Raw genomic sequence first — 22,173 nt, 5'->3', positions numbered from 1 at the left:
GTACAGGAACGTGACAATGTGGAGAGAGCCAGCTCTTGCTCTAGCCTACCCTGGTCCTTTACTACCCTAGGTTCTGCCCCTTAAATCCTCATGAGCACGTGTGTGATCAGCCCTACTGTCCTATGGCCATACCCTGGGCGACCCTCAGGTGGAAGGACCTCGGTCATGTTCTAAACCAGGCAGTGAATTCCAGGGTTCTGGAGTGTGGTTACGGGGAGGGAAATAGGGCTTTGATTGCGGCACTTTCCCTTATCTCTACAGAATCCTCTCCCCATGGACAGGGCATAGTGGGAAGATGGCCAGAACAGGGTCCTCTCATACAATGTCTCTGATCCACGTTGAAGGACAGTACTGACCAGTGCATAAGGATGTAGTTAATATGAACACTGTTTATTGAAATTCTGGTCTCTGTTGTTGAACTTGGGTGATGACTGCATAGTGTTACTCTCCCTTTGTTTTGTTATATGGTAGCAATTTTCTGTAACAAACAAGTGAGGAAATACTGATACATTTTCATATCTGTGACAATTCCAAAAAAATTTGTGTTCGATGTGAGGTGGTTTGATTTGGTCGGTCACTGTTGTACTTGTTGATATTTCTGCTGCTGTCTTTAGTGATTCATCCTCATTAATGGTGGATGAAAATAATAATCAATGAGCTCTATAATACCACCTTTTCATTCTTGAGCTGATCCTTGGACTTGGCAAAATTAAGAAATTCCAGTGATTTTTCTCATTTTTATTTTTTCTATTTAAATAATATATTATTGACATTAACATCCATTATAAGACAATGTTCAAATTCCTTTTCACCCACCTGATTCTAGATTAAATTTAACTCGGAACAGGGAATTTTCTTGCATTACATTGCTTTTCAATTTTAAAAGTTAGCTTTTCTCCTATTATAGAGTGTCAATATTTTAACACTATTTTTCTTTCCATAAACTTAATCTTTAGATCCATGCTTTAGAATATAAATTTAGGATTATACTATTTTAAAAAGTCTTTTATGTTCTTTATATATTTTTAATATATTCCTTTTCCTAATTCAAATTTACTCTTTGCACACCTTTCTTTTGAAGATTTTGGATAATAACACAGCCTTAGATATATGGTCATATAATGGTGCTATAATCACTATTACTAATATTTCTTATATAAGCCTCTGTTAATTTTATTGATGAGTACATTTCTTTTTTCTTTTTTTTTTCTTTTCTTTTCTTTTTTTTTTTTTTGTCTTTTTGCCTTTTCTAGGGCTGCTCCTGCAGCATATGGAGGTTCCCAGGCTAGGGGTCTAATCAGAGCTGTAGCCACCAGCCTATGCCAGAGCCACAGCAGCACAGGATCTGAGCCGCGTCTTCGACCTACACCACAGCTCATGGCAACGCCAGATCCTTAACCCACTGAGCAAGGCCAGGGATCGAACTCACAACCTCATGGTTCCTAGTCGGATTTGTTAACTACTGTGCCACAACTCCTCTTTTTATAATAGATTCTAAACTACTGCAAGTAGGCCCTTTTGTTCTGTTTTTTAAAAAATTGATTCCTTTCCATCTCGGATTTCACCAACTTCTGTATAGGTAATTAAAATAATTTAAGATAAACAGGTTATTTCTTAGGATTATTTAATATTTTCTTTCCAATTTGTTTATTGCACTTTACATGCGTAATTTTTAAAAGTTGAAGGAGATGGGAATGTATATTAATATCTAAAGTAAAAATTATTGGAGATTAATAAAATTAGAATTTTAAGTATTTATAATTTTTAGTTAACATAGTATCTTATAATGTAAATAAATACAATTCAGTTCTAAAATAATCATAAATAAATGCCAGTATCCTTAGTCTCCTTAATGACTTGAGGGTTTATTTTAAAACCAGTTATACTGGCTTTGTCATTGTTTTGTCTTTTTTTAACCACATTTACTTCTTCTCAATCCTTCTTCAGTGACATGCACAGTCGTGCACACACAAAGTGCAAAAAACACATATATCGGTGGTACCTATTATGTATTTATGATTAGGCATCTAATAGGTATGCATGATTCTTTATAACATTTTTAAGAAATTAGAACTAGCCTTCCCATATGGACAGCAGATATTACAGAGGCAGATTCTATGACTCTACAGGCATAAATCACACACACCCCAGAAATGATGCCTCAAGCTTAGGAAAAATACACTTTTAGATTATTCTGCTTGAACTGATTATACTGCTAAAGGATTTCATGCCTTTCAATATTTAGTTGTTATTTCAGTTTGCTTTTTCACTTGTTTCAATGCTCTGTTATACCTCAGTATTAACTTCATCATTTTATTCCTGACTCATGCTCTAAAATGCACTGCTGATTACAGCCATGGATATTTGGTGAAATTGTAGCTCTTTCAGGAAATAAACTGATACATCCTAAGCATTCTTAAATTGTTGTCACAGTAGATCAGAGTGACTTAAGGGTCTGCAAGAGAATATAGACTGGATGAACATCAAGCAGTTTTATTATCATACTAGCTGTGTATGTTTGTATCTTTGCATATGTGAAGTGGAAGCAACTTGTAAGCACTTGCAAGCTTTTTCAGAGTCAGAATATCTTTATAGAAATGATATCAGGGTTTGAAAACAGATAAGTTTTTCAGCGTGGCTGTTTCACTTAGTAGCCTGTGTGACCTTTAGCAACTGATTTCAACTTTCTAGGTACCATTTTCCTGTTCTTCTGAAAAGGGCCAGTAACAGACATTGTGTGTTTTTGAGAGTGTTCATATAAATCACTTGGTACAGTGCCTGGCATATAACTGCATCCTGCTAATGGCTTCTATTATTTTTCGTAATAATTGTGGTGGTAAAGATAGTAAGAGGGAATGTGAATATAACTACTCTTGGTTTGTAAACTATGTATGTTTTCTTTGGTTTATATGTCCTTATTTATGGTAGCTGACTTAGACAGATGTTACATTACTCATAATGTCAGATGAAATTATTCGGAAATTTGAAGAGAAAAGCATATATATTTTTTCATACAGCAATATTATGTAAAATTCAAAAATTTGCCGTATTCAAGTCAGATTGGTCAGCAGTATAAAATAACAGCAAAAAAAAAAATGATGAAATTCCTCTTTATCATCCCATTTTGGTGACATTTTTCCACAGAATACGTTAGTCATTTTTCTTTGGGTTAATTCTAAACACACATATGTTTTACTAGCCTTGAGTGAAAAAAAATAAAGAGTGTGTTATGTTAAGAAGTATTGATGTTATTTCTTGGTGAAATAATCAACTTAAAGGTGATTATCCTTTTGTCCAGGGTATAAATTTATTTATAAGATTTTATCTACCAAAAGTTGAGTGGTTTGTAATACTCCTCGATCCCTCTGAGAGAGGTTAAAGAAGGAATTGGAATATCTGCTTACACAGGAAAATACTGAAGGAGAGCTGCCTTAAATAACATGTATGAATGAATTAATCGATGGTCCAGAAAAATACAGTTCAGTGGGCTTCAACTGTTTCTCTTCTCCATGTTGATTCCTTGTAAAATGAAGTATTTAAAAAATCTGTCATAATTTAATTAAAGTGTTCTATGGCTTTTAATTATAAAACAGTATTTCCAAAATTAAGATAACTCAAATCCTCTGGTATAGAATTCTGTCCTTTTCTGGCATGGCCTTGATTTACTACTTGGGTTTCATTTCTCACTCTTGTCCCTTTTATTGTCTCTCCTTAGGCAAGTTGGAACTAGTAGCTATTTATATATATCTTTGTCAGGGTCTCTAAGTCTTCTAAATGTTTTCCAGTGGCATTGCCTGAGAAAGGTCTAATATCCTTTCCTCTCCAAGTTGTCCAATAATCATTTTTCTCCTCTTAGCCAGGATGTCAGTAGCTTCTGATTTCCAGTTAACTCTCCAATATGTTTCCTCTCCAATACACCATATGTACATATAGTGCCAGCTCCTCTATAGTACCTTAACCTTAAGTATTGCGTACTGCTTGTCTTTGATTTCTCTTTCCACACTGGAAGTTTCTTTATAAAAGGAGTATACTTTTTTCCCCTATAAATCCCTTGTGCCTTGAACAATACCCACAGTATGCATTTCATAAAAGTTACAGATTAATTAAGGTGTGCAAACACATTTGCATCAAGAAGGTGAAATGTCTATTTCTCTACACTGAAATAAATCTATTTTAATCAAAATGTTTATTAAATCAGTGTGGAAATGAAAATACATTGATGGTTTGTTTCTATTCCTTTATATGTGTGTGTGTGTGTGTGTAATATATATGTATACATACAAGTTATAGTCATTTCTTTTTCTTTTTTTTTTTTAGGGCCGCACCCACTACATACGGAGTTTCCCTGGCTAGGGGTTGAATCGGAGCTGCAGCTGCTGGCCTACCCCAGAGCCACAGCAACGCCAGATCTGAGCCACGTCTGCGACCTACACCACATCTCATGGAAATGCTGGATCCTTAACCCACTGAGCAAGGCCGAGGATCAAACCCGCAACCTCATGGGTCCTAGTCAGATTCACTTCCACTGCACCACAACAGGAACTCCTCCTAGTCATTTCTTACATAAGAAAAATTTTCTGCAATTCCATCAGCCAGTAATAGTTATGTTTCATGGTAGATTTTCTGTTTGATTACCTATAATGTTATTGTATATTAAATTTATCAATCCATAAATACCCACTTCTCTGACAGAAATTCAAGAGAACCATTTAGACTTGTCTCCCAACAATTATATAGTCTTTGTTTAATTTTCTCACTCTGAGAAATTATCATAAAGTTTCATGTTTTTTCCTAACAAACTAAATTAAAAATTTTTAATAGCTATTCTAAATTTATTATACTTGTAAGTGGAAGTTGAAAATTTTTTTTGTATTTTTTAAATTTTTTTATGATTTTTATTTTTTCTATTATAGTTGATTTACAGTGTTCTGTAAATTCCTACTTACAGCAAAGTGACCCAGTCACATATAAAAATATATTTTCTCACATTATCCTCCATCATGTTCCATCACAAGTGACTATATATTGTTCCCTGTGCTATACAGCAGGATCTTACTGCTTTCCACTCCAAAGGCAATATTTTGCATTTATTAACCCCAAACTCCCAGTCTATCCCATTCTGTCCCCCTCCCACTTGACAACTACAAGTCTGTTTTCCAAGTCCATGTGTTTCTTTTCTGTGGAAAGGTTTATTTGTGCTGTATATTAGATTCCAGATATGAGTGATGTATGGTATCTCTCTTTCTCTTTCTGACATGTTTCGCTTAGTATGAGAGTCTCTAGTTCCATCCATGTTGCTGCAAATGGCATTATTCTGTTCTTTTTTATGGCTGAGTAATATTCCATTGTGTATATTTACCACATTTTCCTAATCTATTCATCTGTTGATGGACATTTAGATTTTTTCCATGTCTTGGCTGTTGTGAATAGTGCTGCAATGAACACAGGGATGCATATCTTTTTCAAAGAAAGTTTTGTCCAGATATATGCCCAAGAGTGGGATTGCTGGGTCATATGGAAGTTGTATATTTAGTTTCCTGACGTACCCCCATACTGTTTTCCATAGTGGTTGTACCAATTTACATTCCCACCAACAGTGAAGGAGGGTACTCTTTTCTCCACATCCTCTCCTGCATTTATTATTTGTTGACTTACTAATGATGGCCTTTCTGACTGGTGTGAGGTGGTACCTCATAGTAGTTTTGACTTGTATTTTTCTAATGATTAGTGAAGTTAAGCATTTTTTGATGTGCTTGTTGGCCATCTGCATATATTTTTGGGGAAATGTCTATTCAGGTCTTCTGCCCATTTTTCAGTGGGGTTGTTGGGTTTTTTTGCTGTTGAGTTGTATAATTCTTAATTTTATGCACCTAAGTCTATTGGAAGGATTTAATTTACTCTCCACACTTAAATATGTCATACAAAGGTGTGCATAATAATTCAAATATGATATATTTATTGTGGAAATGCCTGCAAAAGGGAATAGCAATGAATTTCATTAGAAATGTCTGGGTTTTTTTTTTAATTTTCAAAGATAATCATTCTTGATTTAGGGTTTGTTTTGCTTTGATTAGGCTATTGGTTAATGAAGCTTTTTGAGTTTTCCATTTATCTTGATTTGAATTTCTCTAGTCTTAAAACTCAGACCAATGAACCAGAGTTTACCAGTCCTTTACAACTCCCATCTTTATGGTAGAAGCCCTTTGAAAATTTAAATATGAAGGAAGCATAACAGAAGCATTTGCTATCTATTCCTCCCCACTTTGTGCGTTAGACCATAGTTTCTGATTCAATATACAAACATTTATATACCTACAGATTTATAATGTATTTTTCTAATACTTATAATTCCAACATATTTCAGAAATTTTTCTAAACCACTGTTTATTGATAGCAAATGTTATTGGCTCCTTTACCTATTACTACCTTTTTTCTCTCTTCCCCCATTTCACTCGAAGTCTAAATAAACACAACTTGGCACTTCTCATTTTAAATTTATTTTGGAAGATGTAGCCACATATTCACGTATTCTTTCCAAACAATTGAAATCTTCCCTTTTCATATTGCATCTTCTTGAATTATCCAATATCCATTTCATTTTTCTCTGAACAGCAGCCCTAGAATTTTGTAATAAGGAAGGTAGAAGGTTGAGACATTAATAGTCTATGAAGTATTTCTTTTACATATTTCAATGTCAAATTATGTTTACCTAAATTATATATGTACTTTGTTAAACAACTGGGATAACTTTAAGTCTCAGGAAGAACTTAAGTGAAAGAGAGGGCGAGTGGGGAGGGGAGAGGTAGCAGAGGAGAAGTGGGGAGAGGAGGAAACATAAGTTTTGTATGATTGGAGTTTTTGGTGGTGGGATATGTGATGACCACTGTCCCTTCCTGGAAAACTCTGAATGAAATCACAGCTTTTATCAATAAAGTATTATATGACTATTTTATTGAGCAAGCAGCAAAAAATAAATTCTTCAAATCATCTTAAGGCAAAAACAGCATCTAGTGGAATAACCAGAATTTCTTGGGAAACTTAAGTTATTTAAACCTTGTAAACTGTATTGTTCTCATTGGAAATGGGTGGTGGTAATTAGAAGTAAAAATCACAAGATGAGATGTGAGCATGTGGGTACAGCACTCCCAACTGGGGCTGGTATGCAACGAACATGTGCTAATAATTATGTTCAAGAGCCCCTTTTATTTTAAATGATATTTAGAAATAGGAGGACCCCAGCCAGAAGCCCAGTCACATTAGGGGATCAGAATTAGTATATTTGCATTTGAGATAGGACATCCCAAAATTCCTTCATGCTTGACTCCTTTAGTTATAACAGGATTGGATTCATGTCAAATTCTTTAAAGGATGGGTTCCTGAAATGTGTAGAATGCAGAAAGAGAGAATTACAAGGAAAAAAAAATGAATTAAAAATAAACTACATGGAATCCACTGGATGATATTATTTATTGAAAATGTTTTAGATTTTAAATGTAAAGGCTCTGAAACAAGATCAGTAAAATCTATCAATTTAATTTACAAAAGAAACATCTAACAGGAAATACAATATAAGCATTTGATGTTGGATTTAAGCAAATCATGTCTCTAGCATTGAACTGTGGGTCTGACTCAGTGGTTCCTGTACTAAAAGAAGAAATGCCAAAGATGGAGTCATGATGGCCTGAAAATTAAAGTTCTGATTGTTTAAGCTGACATGCAGAGCACCACCAGAGCAAAGTCTATACATAGATAATCATGAATTGTACAGTAATCGAAACTTAATAAGTGGGGAATATTAGTGTAGAAGCACATGATTCACCAACAACGTATTTTTGGTTTTGCTTTTTTTTTTTTTTTTTCCAGGAAAAAGTTCAGCATTTACAGAAGGCTTTTGCTTCAAGAGTAGATAAATCCACACAAACTGAACTTCTAGGCTATGATGTAAGTAGCTATATAAAACCATTTTTTATCTCTTTTTTTATTGGTATCCAGACCTCTACAGCTTATTTACCTCTGCTGCTGCTGTGCCCATGCATTGATTTAATAGGATTTAGTGGTGCACCATTCATCTTTTGCTCTTAAATAATCCCCAAATACCGTCTGGAACTGAAAAAGATAATTACAGGCACCGACTCGCATACCAATATCTTATTAATTTCTTTAAACCAACATCTCTAATACAGTCTTTTGAATTAGCGAATTTGCAGACATGTGGAAGAGTCGTATTAGAATACGAGCACACTTTATTTTTAAGAAAGTACTAATATATTGACTAATAGTTTAATAAAGTTGTTATGTTTGCAGTGATGAAGGGCCCAGCACATCGTTTCTATATTCTGGCACATAAAAGGAAACATAACTTTGCAGAGAAATTTACAGTACTATTTTAACTTTTGGGCTTCAATAAGGGCTGCAGAAAGTTTACTTTTTTTTTTTCTTAGAGTGAAATAATTATTACACTGTGGAAAGTAGGATTGTAAAACATGTTTTCATACAAAATGTCTTCTGGTAACGCTATATGATTTTGGACAACTTTGGTTCAACTACCTATCTTTTCTTAAACAAAGCTATAATATTTTCACTTTGCCTAAGTTCATGACTTTAAATTTCCTTTTGATGAAAATATAAAGGAATTGTCTTCTTTATCTTTGATGTAACATTTGTGAGACCTCTCTTCTCTTTAGAAACAGTTATTGATATTTTATCACTTTATTGAAAAGTGTTGGTAGTATAAATATCATTTGGATTTATAAAGGGATATAATGATAAATGTTGTATGCTGTTACATTTATAACATAAATATGGATGTTCCTTTATGTTGCCTTTCAGAGTATATTAATATATTTAACATAAAGCTGTTCATGTCTATTAGGAAATATACCAAAGTTTTGAATTCCAGAAAAAAATTATTTTCAGATCACTTATAAAAATTGTTTTTTAATGTGAAAAACATTGAGCTATACTTCACTTTTGAGTTATTCTGTTACATTTATTTAATGCTTATTCTAGATATCAATATTGTGACTACAATGTTTCTTGAACGCTAGTGCTAAATATTATTTAAATGGTGTTAATGTTTCATACTTTTATAAATAAATTATTTTTATTAGGCTAAAGAGGATTTACCACAATAATTGATTTTTTAAATCTGTTTTGGAGGAAGTTTCCTGTTTAAATTTTTTAACATATATTATTTGCATATAAGTTCCTAGGATATAAAACCAGTATGTATTATATAAATAACAACTTATGTATTTTTAAATCTGCAAGCCAGAGAATTGTCCAGTAAGAGTGATAAATCTACAGTGTTCGCTAAATCTTATTCCAATATAATAAATTCATGCAACACCAGGACTACAGGTACACTTAGAATCCACCTAATTCAATGCCCTCAATTTTCAAACAAGTTAATTGAGTTTCAAAAAAGTGAAGTCTCTTGTTAACTACTACACATTCTTTGTGGAAGTCTAATCTTTAAAAAAAGAAAAAAGAAGAAAAAAGTGATGTATCCAAGGGAAAAAGGAAAATACCTATGCATTTAGACTCAAATATTCCATCTTAGTTTAAGAAAATGGTGTTTGGGGGACTAAATTCTAAATTTTTAAATGACAATTTTTAAATAGAATGTAAATAATCCATAACTATTGGTGACAGCTGGTGAGAAATGGTTGCTGAGAAATGGTTGCTAAGAAATGAATGATATCCGTACGGAGATAGCTAAGCCATGGCTACTAGCAACTTCTTAGGTATTTGCCTATCTATATCCACACTACTCTTGTTTCTAAAAAAAATTCTTATATTAATTCTAAATGTATAAGCAAAAATTAAAAATAAAACTATGATCATAATTAATTATTCATTGTTCCTAGATTTTTTCCCATATCTGACTTGAGAACTTAATGTATTTTACTGTTTAAAATTAAGATTAAGAATAATAATTTCTTGGTAGAGAGTCCTTAAATGATTCTATTGTTCAAATATCTGTTATGATTTGCATAATAATTAACATATAATAATATGATCTAAAGATTTCGTATTTTACACTTCCTGATGATATATTCTAGGACATAATCATCAAAATCAGCAAGTTAATTACCAAAGATACATGTATAGAATCTTGTGCCAGTAACTATATGTAACTGTCATTAATAGATCTTAGGGCAACTGTATGGAAAAAACTGGTGAGAGAAATATTTTAAATAAATTATACATAAGTAAAGCATTTTAAAAGTGAGAATTTTGTGATTGTTTAGAATGTTATTCATCAATAGTATAACTTTTTTAATGACAGAAATATATTTTCTACATTTTTCAATATCTATTTACAAATAGCTTTTTTTATTTTATACAAAATAAGCGTATTTTATTATCCTTTGATTTATAATATTTTCCTCACATTTTCTCAGGAAATAGCCTGACATTTTATTTTTTCACAAATAAATATATATCCACATACATACATATTTATTTACAATTTGCGATAGTGTTTTTCAGAAGAAAATAATTTTGTAAAAATATTGAACATTGTGGATGATTTTTATATTCTTTCTTTCTTAAGCTGTCAAAATTAGCTACAAATTATTCTTCACAAATCATTATGGATCATGTTGCGATTACACGAATGTCAGTATGTAAGAGACTACAAGTACTCATTAGTGTATTTTCCTTGGGAAGATAGCTGTTGCTACACATCTTAAGATAGGAAATAGAATGCCCAAAAGATATTAATTATAATGAAAACTATTAAAAGGAATGTGTGAAAATCTGCTACAGTGAGTAAGTTCAAAGGTTTGTACAATAAACAACTTTCAGCCTGAAACAGATTTATCAGGAGACTTGAAACTGATGTTAGAGCACCATGTGCTCTGATTTCTAATGCACACGGCAAGAATTATTTAAAATAAATTCAGAGTGTCTCAGCAAGGGCCCATAAACACAGTAGTTCTTGTGATGAGGGAGATGGTTAAATAAATGATGAATGTGTCTTAAATAATCAATGCCAATTTAACCTCTTTCACCCTCCTCTGTCTGCACAGGCTTAGATTATTGAAAGATCAAAGAATAATTTCTTAGGTGTCACTTGTGTTATTAAAACAGGATAGAAGATGAATAGATGCAGTCAGGTAGCAATGTTTCTGATTATAAGATTACATTAAGAGGTAGACAAGATTCTTTTGATTACATCAACTACATAAATATTTCAACAAGGCACATATGTTGCCTGTAAACATTTTATAGTTTGAACTACTGCAGATAACATTTTGCTCAAAATAATTGAGAATGATTAATCAAAATGATACAGTGAAAATTTTATATTATGATGGTGAGAAAAGTCAGGAACTTTTATTAATTTGATATCTCTACAGATAGTTTTTTGATCTTCCTTTTGAGGTTCTACCAAGGATTATCTTTTTAAACGTGGCTGATTGACCTTAAGCTTAAATTTCCTCTGTTCAATTAATGCCTGAACTTGAATCAGAACAGTCACAGGATTTCTGTATTGCTCTTAGAGGCAAAAGGCTCTAACGTTGTGAAGTTCTTCCTTTTATTATCATTTATTAGTGTTTACTAGCATCAAACTAGGAATGTTTTGTTCATATTTTCTTTGAGTTTTTAAGTTACCAGATAGTTCATCAAATATTATTATTAATAACTGGTAGTATAAATATCATTAATGGTTTTCATTTGGCTATTTAAAATTGACTAAATTACGTATGAATGAAATATAAATCAGCTTGGAAATGTATGTTTAACACAACTATGTGTTTCCTAAGTATTTTAATACATTTACCAAAGGGTGGAGTTTCTTCACTGCATCTTTCCACATAGGCAGTGTATTATGAATTCACATTTAAAACAACTCAAAATAATTATCTGTATATGCTCAATCTCTGCTACATTTCTTAGATTTAATTTTGGAGACCTTCCTGGTATAGTTATTAGTGTACTGGGAGTTCTAGATAATGTGAAAATAATTTATCACATAAGAAATAAGAATGATAAGTTTTTACTCTAATTGTATTAGCTATTTGAGCAGGAGAGTATTTTGTGTTATGCTAATACATAGTTTAAGAATTGAATAACTATCAATTAGGCTTTCACATCCAGCTCCTAATAAAGTGTAGTTTGTTAAATCTATTTGGATGTAGTTGTTATATCCTTCTTTAATTCAGTGCTTCTCCTGATCTTAGGTCAGTGTGTCCCCAGCATTTAGTAGATGAGTGCCTTCCCCCAATATGCTTCTGTTTTTACATTTACTTATTTCAGGTATTTATGTTTATTTTTACAAATTAAAAAAAAAAATCAGGCTGGAGTTCCCACTGTGGCATAGCAGAAATGAATCGACTAGTATCCATGAGGATGCAGGTTCGATCCCTGGCCTTGCTTAGTGGTTAAGGGATCTAGAGTTGCTCTGAGTAGTGGTTTGGATCCCGAACTGCTGTGGCTGTGGTGTAGGCCGGCAGCTGTAGCTCCAGTTCAACCCCAACCTGAGAACTCTTCCACATGTCATGGGTGCAGCCCTAAAAAGAGGGGGGGAAAAAAAAAGAAAGAAAGAAAAATCAGGCTTAATCTGGAATAGATCATTCAGTTTTTTTCTTTTGAACTACAATTTTTCACATTTCAATAAGGATAACAAATTCAGACAGGAACACTTATTAAAAACACTGTTAAAAAGGTTCTGCTCAGATGCTTGCTAATATTTGATGGGGGAATCACAGCTTATCCATTTTTAAGAACATCACTTTTGAAAATCCACATGTGTATTCATTCAACAAATATTATTACTAAGTGCCCCTTGGAAGCTTTTAAACAAAAAATAATTATTATCCCATGGAGCTTGTGTTTTTGAGAGCATACTTATAATAAACAATAGATACAATAAATAAGTATATGGTATTTTAGAAGTTTCTAAATGCAATGTAAAAAAAAAAAAGCACAGGTGTTCCTGTTGTTGCACAGCAGAAGCAAATCCAACTAGGAACCATGAGGTGGCGGCTTTGATCCTTGGCCTTGCTCAGTGGGTTAAGGATTTGGCGTTGCTGTGAGCTGTGGTGTAGGTCACACATGTGGCTCAGTTCTGATGTTGCTGTGGCTGTGGTGTAGGCCGGCAGCTGTAGCTCTGATTATACCCCTAGCCTGAGAATCTCCATATGCCACAAGTAAGGCCCTAAAAAGCACAGCAGGGGAAGAAAAAAAAAAAGTCATAGGAAAGAGATAATTGTGAATGTGGGAGTGGGATCCAGGACTATGATCAGAAATTTTAAATACAATCGTTTTAGCAGGTCTGAAATCACCTTTTGTCAGAAATGCTTTTGTGATGTGCTCCTTGAAAAACCCTCAAAGACCCTCAGTAAGAACAGATTGATTTATCTTTGCTGAAGCCCTAGGTAAGAATAGCTGGCTTCATTTAAAGGTCTTACAGTATGAAAACAGCAACAGAAAAACAAAATCATTCTTGACCATTAAGCCCTAGAATCAGACCCAGTGCACCAAGGGACTCACACGGGGGACACAGACCACCTGAGAGAACAGCTTGCTCAGCCTCTTAATCATATTTGTTTAGCATAGCGCAGAGGAGAAAGCTGGGTCAAGTCAGCTACACTATGTCAATTATATTTGCTTTTCTTTCTTTCTTTCTTTCTTTCTTTCTTTCTTTCTTTCTTTCTTTCTTTCTCTCTCTCTCTCTCTCTCTCTCTCTCTCTCTCTCTCTCTCTCTCTCTCTCTCTCTCTCTGTCTCTCTCTCTCTTTCTCTCTTTCTTTCCCTCTTTCTCTCTCTCTCTACCTTCTCTCTCTTTAGTCCAGGCAGAGTTGAATGATAATTTTAAAAAGTATAATTAGACTTCATTGTATATTAGCACATCTCATTTATTAGATTTGTGCCACTAGAGGTAAACAAATAAAGCACTCAGTAATTACTTGGTAAAAATTAAATGAATAGATTAAAAGACTACTGTTTTTATAATCTTAAAAATCTGTAACAAATCAGTATGCATTATTTTACTTTATTGACAAAAATCATGTAGACATTCATATTGCTACCTTACATTTTTAGGCTATATAGCTTTGTTACAGCTAATATCTTGCAACTACTACTTTCTGTCTTTTAGAAGATGCATTAAATGCAAATTCACATAGATAGTCAGTGATTTTAAAACATGAGTGACAGCATGCAGTTGTCCTTAACAGTATTGCACTGAATGATTCTTTTCAATATTTTTAAAACTGAATGAATCTTTAACTAGGAGCTAGATAATTTCTGGAATATCTCCAGGTCTTTAATTCAGCTCTGACCACATAGAATTGGTATTAGTTAGATGACAATCCTTTTGTTACGTGAATTTTGGTTGAAATTCTTATGGGGAAAATAGCAAGGCTGCGTGTTAACTATGAAAAACTCTTAGTCTTATAAAAATATTCATTAACATAAAACAAAAGAGCATACCCACAAATATTTTATGTAGTTTAAATTATGTAGGGGAGGAAAAATAACTTTCCCTCTACTCCTCTTTTCTGAGGCTCCCCTCCCCACCTCCAATAACAAGAGTAACTTGAGAGAACAAACAAAAAAATTTAGTAACAAGTATACCTCCAGTATAATTGGAGATATCCAGGAAAACATTAATTCCTTGAAATGGCCCAAACTACCACCTTAAATACCTCTTCCACCTGAAGGCAAAAGAAGATGGGTGTGGGGAGAGCAGTCATGGAAGTTTACCAGGGAAAACACAGTCAGCAAAGGTATGGGTGTTAATGCAGATGTAAACTGATTTAATTTCATTGATAGAAGTTTCTAGAAATTTTGTCATCTTTCTGGTACAGAGAGACACTCTTATAAATGGATTTTTCCCTTAAAAATGTAAATTCTTCTTACAAAGGGTATCCTCACAGTTGTGGGTTTTTTTTTTTTTTTTTAAGAGCTTCTCCCCCTTTTCTTAAAAATTAACAGCTAAAGATAACCCATTTGCCAATGATGCATATTTTGGGATAGTATATTTTGCTCCACTTCAGCTAGTAATAGTGATGATCATATTTGCTGAAGATTGTTGATTCTGTGAGTGTTGATAAGAGGGAAGAAAAGTAGCTATTGGTCAAACAAAATTTATCCTATTCACTTTTTCATCTTATAGATTTTCATTTCTATAGGAAGTCATTTCAAAATTTCAAATACTTTCCTTAGAAAACTTTAGAAGTGTTTTTTAGTATTTTCCAGTGTGCTAAGTGGTATTGAATGAGAGAGGGTCCCTTCTGAAGGAATTTTTACCACCCTTTGAAAGAAAACACAATGTATGCACTAAGAGCATCTCTCAATGTCTACTTACAGTGAATTGTGCAATTGTAGCCAACCACAATTTGTATTTGAGTTCTAAGATTTTGCTCAAGTGTTTATTCAATGTAAATCTTTGGGAATTTATAGTAATTGATTTCTAGCCATTAATTGATTAATGGCTTCCTTCAATGTGGTCCACAATCAGGAACAATCTGCAAAAGTAAATCTATTCTTTAAATATTTATGTACACAAATTTATCCTTATAATAGAAATATAAAAATATTTCTATAAATATATATATATACACACAAAAAAAACAGATTCTCAACACACACAAAAAAATACCTGCATGACGCAGGTACAAAAAAAAAATAAATCTACTTTTATTAACTACATTGTACTTATTATAAAAGGTAGGATTTTATACAAATCATTAACTTTTGTATGTACATAATAAGAATTAAAACAAATTATATTATACACTAATATGTTTAAAATGGTTATTCGGGAGTTCCCGTTGTGGCACAGTGGTTAACAAATCCAAGAACCATGAGATTGCAGGTTCGATATCCCTGGCCTTGCTCAGTGGGTTAGGGATCCGGCTTTGCCGTGAGCTGTGGTTTAGGTCGAAGATGCGCTCGGATCCCGCAGTTGCTGTGGTGTAGGCTGGTGGCTACGGCTCCCATTCGACCCCTAGCTTGGGAACCTCCACATGCGCGGGAGCAGCCCAAGAAAAATAAATAAATAAAATTTAAAAAAATGGTTATTCGAATTTTAATATGGTTGAATTGGATTTATACAACTATTGGCTTGTATATTTGTGACCAAATTATATTTATTATAAATTAATATTTAAATGTTTTTTAAAGATAAGTCACATTTTCTCTCTAAAACATGATTTTTCAATATGCAGAAATCATAAAAACATACATTCTAGATTGAAATGATAATATAACAATCTTTACCTTACCATGAGGATGTGACAGTACTTTATTTTTTGTTCTGTTTTCTAGTTTGTTGTGGTTGAACCTCTTTTTAAATCAGGCCATCAGACTTACTTAATTAAATTCCTTCATTTCTTCACTTTTTTCCCTTTAGTTTTCTTGTGATATCTGCTGTTCTCGAACAGTCCTCTTACTTGCAACTTGATTTTAGTAGCACAAAAAAGGATAAAATCTATCAAAATCATGCAAACTCGTCTTTATCTAAAAGTTCCTTAGCTACTTGACTCATACTGTGGACTTGAGAATACTCGTGTAAAGGAAGAAAAATAATTTTCCGTCTGCCCTTCTAGGTTCTTGTCTGAGACCCTGTTATAAAACAGAGTAATAAGAGAAAAACAAAAACATGTTTAGTGACATGTATATCCAGTATAGATGGGAGATGGACAGTATAACTGCGTTAACTCTCCCAAATGCCCAAACTATTATCTTAAACACCATCTCTAGTTAAAGTCAAAAGAAAGATGTCGTGGATGGAGAGGCCAGTAATGGGAACTTACTAGGAAAATCAGAGTAAACAAGGGTATGGTTGATAAGCATATTTAAGTTGGTGCCTTCTCAACTGATAAAAGTTTCCAGAGATCTAGTCATCCTCCTGGATACAGAAAGGAAGACACCCTCACAAATAAGACTTCCCTTATAAATATCTACTCAGTTTTCAGAACTTCTCCTGTCTGCAGTTTCTTAAAAAGAATCATCTTAAGATGATCCTTATGTCAAAGAAACAATTTTAGAGTGTCAAATTCTGCTCTAGTCAATCCTGTCTTTAAACTTCCCCAAGAAGTTCCATGATCCAGAAGCTGAGTTGATAATTTGGTCCATTCTTTCATCTAACCAGTGTCTTAGTCTTGGGAATAGGTCAGTCCAGTTAAACAGCTGTGTCTCATTTCAGGAGGCTGTGTATATTAGGGTGTATAATGCTAGCAATTAGGTAATTAATAGAGGCATTTCTACTAAAAAGAAAGAGGGAGGAGCAAATGAAAGAAGAAAGAAAGGAGGGGATAAAAAGGTTAATAATTAGAACAATCTGTAACAGTTTGTGAGTTCAAGGAAGAGCCAATCAAGATTCCTAGATGTTAGGCTCAGAGTCTTTTGCTGTGTGAATGTCTCTGATGTTATCAGATGTTCAGGTAAAACATTCTGAGTGGACCACATATTGGTAAGCATGGAAAGTTGTCTATACATGAGCCTTTGCCATGATTTCTCTGAAGGTTATATCAAATTATTTACATTCAGTTTGCCAAGCTTCATTTTCCAGATAATTCCTTTTTATGAGAAACATCTCCCTAAATTTTACATTTCAAATATTGGTTCTTGGGTCCTAGAGAAGATGGGGTAGAAAATTTTCAGATGTAGTAGAAAATTAACATCTCAAAGCACAGAGAAATTATCCAGATTTTCTCCAAAATGGAGTTTGGGGCTATATTTGCCTATTATTGAAGGTCTGGAATAATTATTTAAATAATAATTATTATTTAAATTTTCCTCATTTTTAAAGCACAGAATAGTACTGTTTCCAATGTCCTTATTCTTTTGCAAGGACATGAATAGGGGATTTCTAATAAAAAAGGATAGATTGTTTCTAGAGCTACAACTCTGGTTTTGCAAAGATTTGAAAAACAATTTTTTCTAATTCCTCAGAGAATTTGGTTGTAGCCTGAATGCTATCAAGGGACTGACCTGCTTATCAATTATATTATTTTCAATTTTCTTTATATCAGGCAGAAAATTTCCAACTAAGATGGAAATGAAGGTTTCTATATCTTGGGTGTTCCTGTTGTGGTGCAGCAGAAACAATTCAACTGGTATTCATGAGGATGCAGGTTCTATCCCTGGCCTCACTCAGTAGGTCAGGAATCCAACATTGCCCTGAGCTGTGCTATAGGTTGCAAATGGGCTCAGATCCCAAGTTTTTGTGGCTGTGGCATAGGCCGGCCACTGTAGCTCAATTTGACCCTAGCCTGGGAACTTCCATCTGCCACGGGTATGGCCCTAAAAATCAAAAAAAAAAAAAAAAAAAAAAAAAAAAAAAAAGATTTTCTATATTCTAGAACTTCAGTGTTTAATGCTATATGCCTTTGTAAAATCTATATACAGCATTCAACAAAGGCCTTCCAATGCTCTTCTTTTTTCTTTTTTTTCAAAATGTACAATTCACCCTTAGACTAATTAAACTTAAAGGGCAAAAAAAAATCTATTCTTGTTTCAGTCACCATCTGAACATCAGCCTATAGCTGATCCATTTCCTGAACATTTTTAGGAGGGCCTGGGAGAAATTCTGATCATCCATTTCTTCTGTGAGGGGCATTTTCCCAAGAGGCCAGTGGACTTATCTGATAAGTGCAATACAATCTTGGTTGTAAATAACACCCTTTAGCCACCAGTCAGGATCCCTGTGAATGTGACTGTAGGTGTTCACTGATCTTTTTAACTGCTCTCTGAATTTGATAGTATCTTCTGAAAGTCATGGTAAATAAGGCTTTGTAATTTATCTTATTAAAGGATTCCATAAGACAAGCCATTTTAATTCTTAGTGTTCTCTTTTCCATTTGGTCTTTCATAGGTACCAAAAAAGGCAATTGTTTAGAATCAGAACTATCTAAATTTTTTTTGAAAGAGAGAGCTTTTTCTGATTCAAAAGATTTGTCATCTGGCCATTTACAAGTAGGGTCTTATATTAATTTCAGTAGCAACTCAAACCAATACAGCTTTCATGGCCTAACCATAGAAGCAAGAGGCATCAAAGGAAGTATGCAAGAGATGCATCCCTCACAAGATCAAGAAAGTTTGCTCCCTAAGTTAGCCTAAGAATGCAAAGACCCTCATTGTCATAGGAGGTAAGGATGATATAGTGAAAATGATGTCTGTTTCCCCTGAGAACATTATACGTTTAGTTACAGACCTGCTAATCTATGACACCAGATAGATATACTACCAGAATGGGGTTCCCAGCACTACAGAGAAAATGAAATTTGAGACATCAAAGGTGCTTACATACCTTTGTATATAACAAACTGTCCTGATAGCTAGTATGGTTGAACAATGAGAATGCTGCTATTAGGCTTACCAACTAAATGCATGCTGACTGTGTTGTGTCTTCTGACTGGTGGATACCAGAGAAAATATTCTCACTGGTCACAAAGGCAAGCTCTTAAGACATAGAATAAAACGGAGGGAAAACCTCATTTAGTCTGTTTCTCCTCCTTATTACAAATGACAAAAAAGACAGGGACAAATGCAAACAATTACTGTCTTTCTGGGAGAAAAGAACATCAAGGTAACACAAGAGTACTCATAACAAACATCTTTGCCAAAGTTGTTATAATTAAGAAACTAATTCACACAGGTATTTTTTCCACTAATCTAAATTTGGAAAGGAAGGGACAAGAAGTGTTTACCCCCTCTCAACCAGGCACTGTAGAGAGACATATCTAGGAGAGCTGCCTTTGGTAGAATTATTACCCTGGCCAGTTTCTACCAGTTTCCAGAATCCCATCTGTCAGCTCCAGAGAAATGCGGTGCCTCAGTGGGCCCCATTGTGGTTGCCAAACTGTAGGAGGGAAAAATAATTTTCCTCTTCTTTTTTTTTTTTTTTTTTTACTGAGTTTCCACTGTAATAAAAGACATATTGACAGGAGGAAAACAAAATTTACTAATATGTGTATCTCCCATATACGTGTAAGATTCACAGGGAAATTGAGTTAACTCCCTGGAATGGCCAAGCCGACACCTGAAATACCATCTCCACCTGGAGAACAAAGAGCACTGTTGAGTAGTGGGGAGGCCCGTTATGGAGGCTCACTAGGAAAAGTGCCACAAACAAAGCTGTTAGGAAGATTTAAGTCAGACCTTCTCCATTCATTGAAACGAGTTTCCAGAGATTCTCTTATCCTCCTCTTCTGGTACAGAGGACGAGATACTCCTATAAATAGAGTTCCCTTATAAATGTGAATGTATCTTAGGGTATACTCAGTTTTCAGAGCTCCTTCTGTATCTGCAGTTTCTTAAAAATAATTAGGTTCATTGTAATTTTTATGTCATAGAGATATATTGGGGATGTCACATTTTGCTCACCTTCACTATCTTGTATCTTCTGGCAGGAAAAGTAGTAATAATTTTAGGGAAGAAAATAGGAAATATTAGTGTTTTAAAATGAAGCTGTAAAGTATGTTAATAGCAAATAACATTGGAGAACTAAATAAAAAAAGGAAACTAGAATAAATGTTTGGCTTTATACCAAATAAGCAAAGGAATTGGAGTTTTCAGAATAATGTGTTACAGAAAGTTTCCTAAAAGAGAGCCACATGTAACATTCACCTCATGCTCTATGAAATAAGAATATCAGGAAATTATACTCTTATGTGATGCCACATTGTTAAAATGGCAATTAGAATTTTAAATTTATAAAGCTGAATTACTATAGAGAAAATTTATACCACAAAGAGGGTGATTTGCAATTCAGAGTACTTAAGAGTCATAGTTCTTTACGTATCAGAATTATTTCAGATTTGTCACTGTTTTATGAGTTTTGTGCTTACGAATAGATTTACAGGTTTGGATTTAATCCATCAAATCAGAGGAAAGTTTGTGCAAGGGTTAGTCTAACATAGAGTAATTTTCAAAAGGAAGAATACTCTAAGCAGGTTCAATTTTCATTTACTTGCATTGGAAAAGCAAAAACCTGAAAAACTGATGAATCGTTCATTTTCTTAGCCTAAGAAAAAGCTGGAATTAGGTATAGAGTGTTTTTCAAATTTTAGGACTATGAGAAACAAAATCACTCCAAAATGCTACTTAAAAGTCTTTTTTAATTTATAGTAAAGAGCTACAAACTCCAATTTAGTCTAAAACAACTAACTTTGAGCATCAGTAATGACCCACTGTTGGGCTTTAAGAAATGTTAATCCAAAAGGAAACTATGTAAATTATAAAAATATATAAAAATTAATTGATGCGAGTGTATTTTCTATTCTAAGTTTTTCTCCATTTTGATTTTTCATTATTTTAAATATACAAACACTGAATCTATATCTATGAATGAATATATGGATAAACATGTAATATATGTACATAAACATACATGGATTTTTGGCATTTCAAATAGATACTGTACTATAATACTTTTTTCATCATTTGACCAAATATTCAATCACGTGACCGTTTTAAGCATTTTTTACATTTCTTAAGTATTTTCCTTCTAAAGAATAGCAGTCATGTTAACAATTCCATATGGAGAGGCGTTTTGAAAGATCCAACAGAACTGTGCATGGTTTTACTTTCCATCCAGCAACGTTACCTCCAGAAATCTAGCCAGAACATACACAGTCATATATACCAAATAGTATTTCTCTAAAGTTTTCCTTAATGGGCATTATTCGTAAGAGCTAAAGAAAACAAGACGAAAATGTCCACCAGTAGGAGGCTGTTGGATAATGGCTTGCTCACGAAATGGGGGGCTGCAAAGCTGAGGGGGAAGAAAAGAGAAATAGCAATGTCCTGATGTAGAGTAGTATCTAGGCTACATTAATAAGTGGACCGATGAGGGGGCGAAGCACTTCTAATATCCTCAGATGGTTAATCATGAAAAGTATCCTATCTTTCAAGTTATTGTTGCCCCTACAGACTAATTAAGGGGAGCAACTTATTCTCATAAACTGAGCTTTCGTATTTCCTTGTAGTCTATCCCCACCCGACCCCCACCGTGTTCTCCTAGCTAAAAAGGGCAGAGAAGTATTGGGGCTTTTTGTTGTGCTACGTGACAAAAATTCTAATATTACAGATTTTATGGAAGAGATATACTGAAATCATATACTTTAGTGACATTTGTGTCTCTGAACATAATCTTTTATGTTTTCCTATCGTTTTACTAACATTTTTTAATACTAAAAGCTAGAGCTGGGTTA

At 33.6% G+C, this 22,173-nt stretch overlaps 1 protein-coding gene across 8 annotated transcripts in view; it reads left to right on the top strand.

Annotated features, from left to right (window-relative positions):
* The window catches only part of CCSER1 (coiled-coil serine rich protein 1), a 1,224,168-nt gene that overhangs the window by 647,291 nt on the left and 554,704 nt on the right, over window positions 1-22,173 (top strand). For 6 of the 8 annotated variants that reach the window (XM_021100737.1, XM_021100740.1, XM_021100739.1 and 3 more), the window contains one exon: window positions 7,864-7,941. The exons of the other annotated variants lie outside the window; for them this stretch is intronic. In XM_021100737.1, the coding sequence (XP_020956396.1) occupies window positions 7,864-7,941 (78 nt within the window). The remainder of the gene's footprint in view (window positions 1-7,863; window positions 7,942-22,173) is intronic. 8 annotated transcript variants of the gene reach the window in all.

Source organism: Sus scrofa, chromosome 8, assembly GCF_000003025.6.
Source record: "Sus scrofa isolate TJ Tabasco breed Duroc chromosome 8, Sscrofa11.1, whole genome shotgun sequence".
Taxonomy (NCBI): domain Eukaryota; kingdom Metazoa; phylum Chordata; class Mammalia; order Artiodactyla; family Suidae; genus Sus; species Sus scrofa.
Note: the sequence above shows the minus strand (reverse complement) of the source record. Positions and strands in the feature narration are given on the sequence as shown.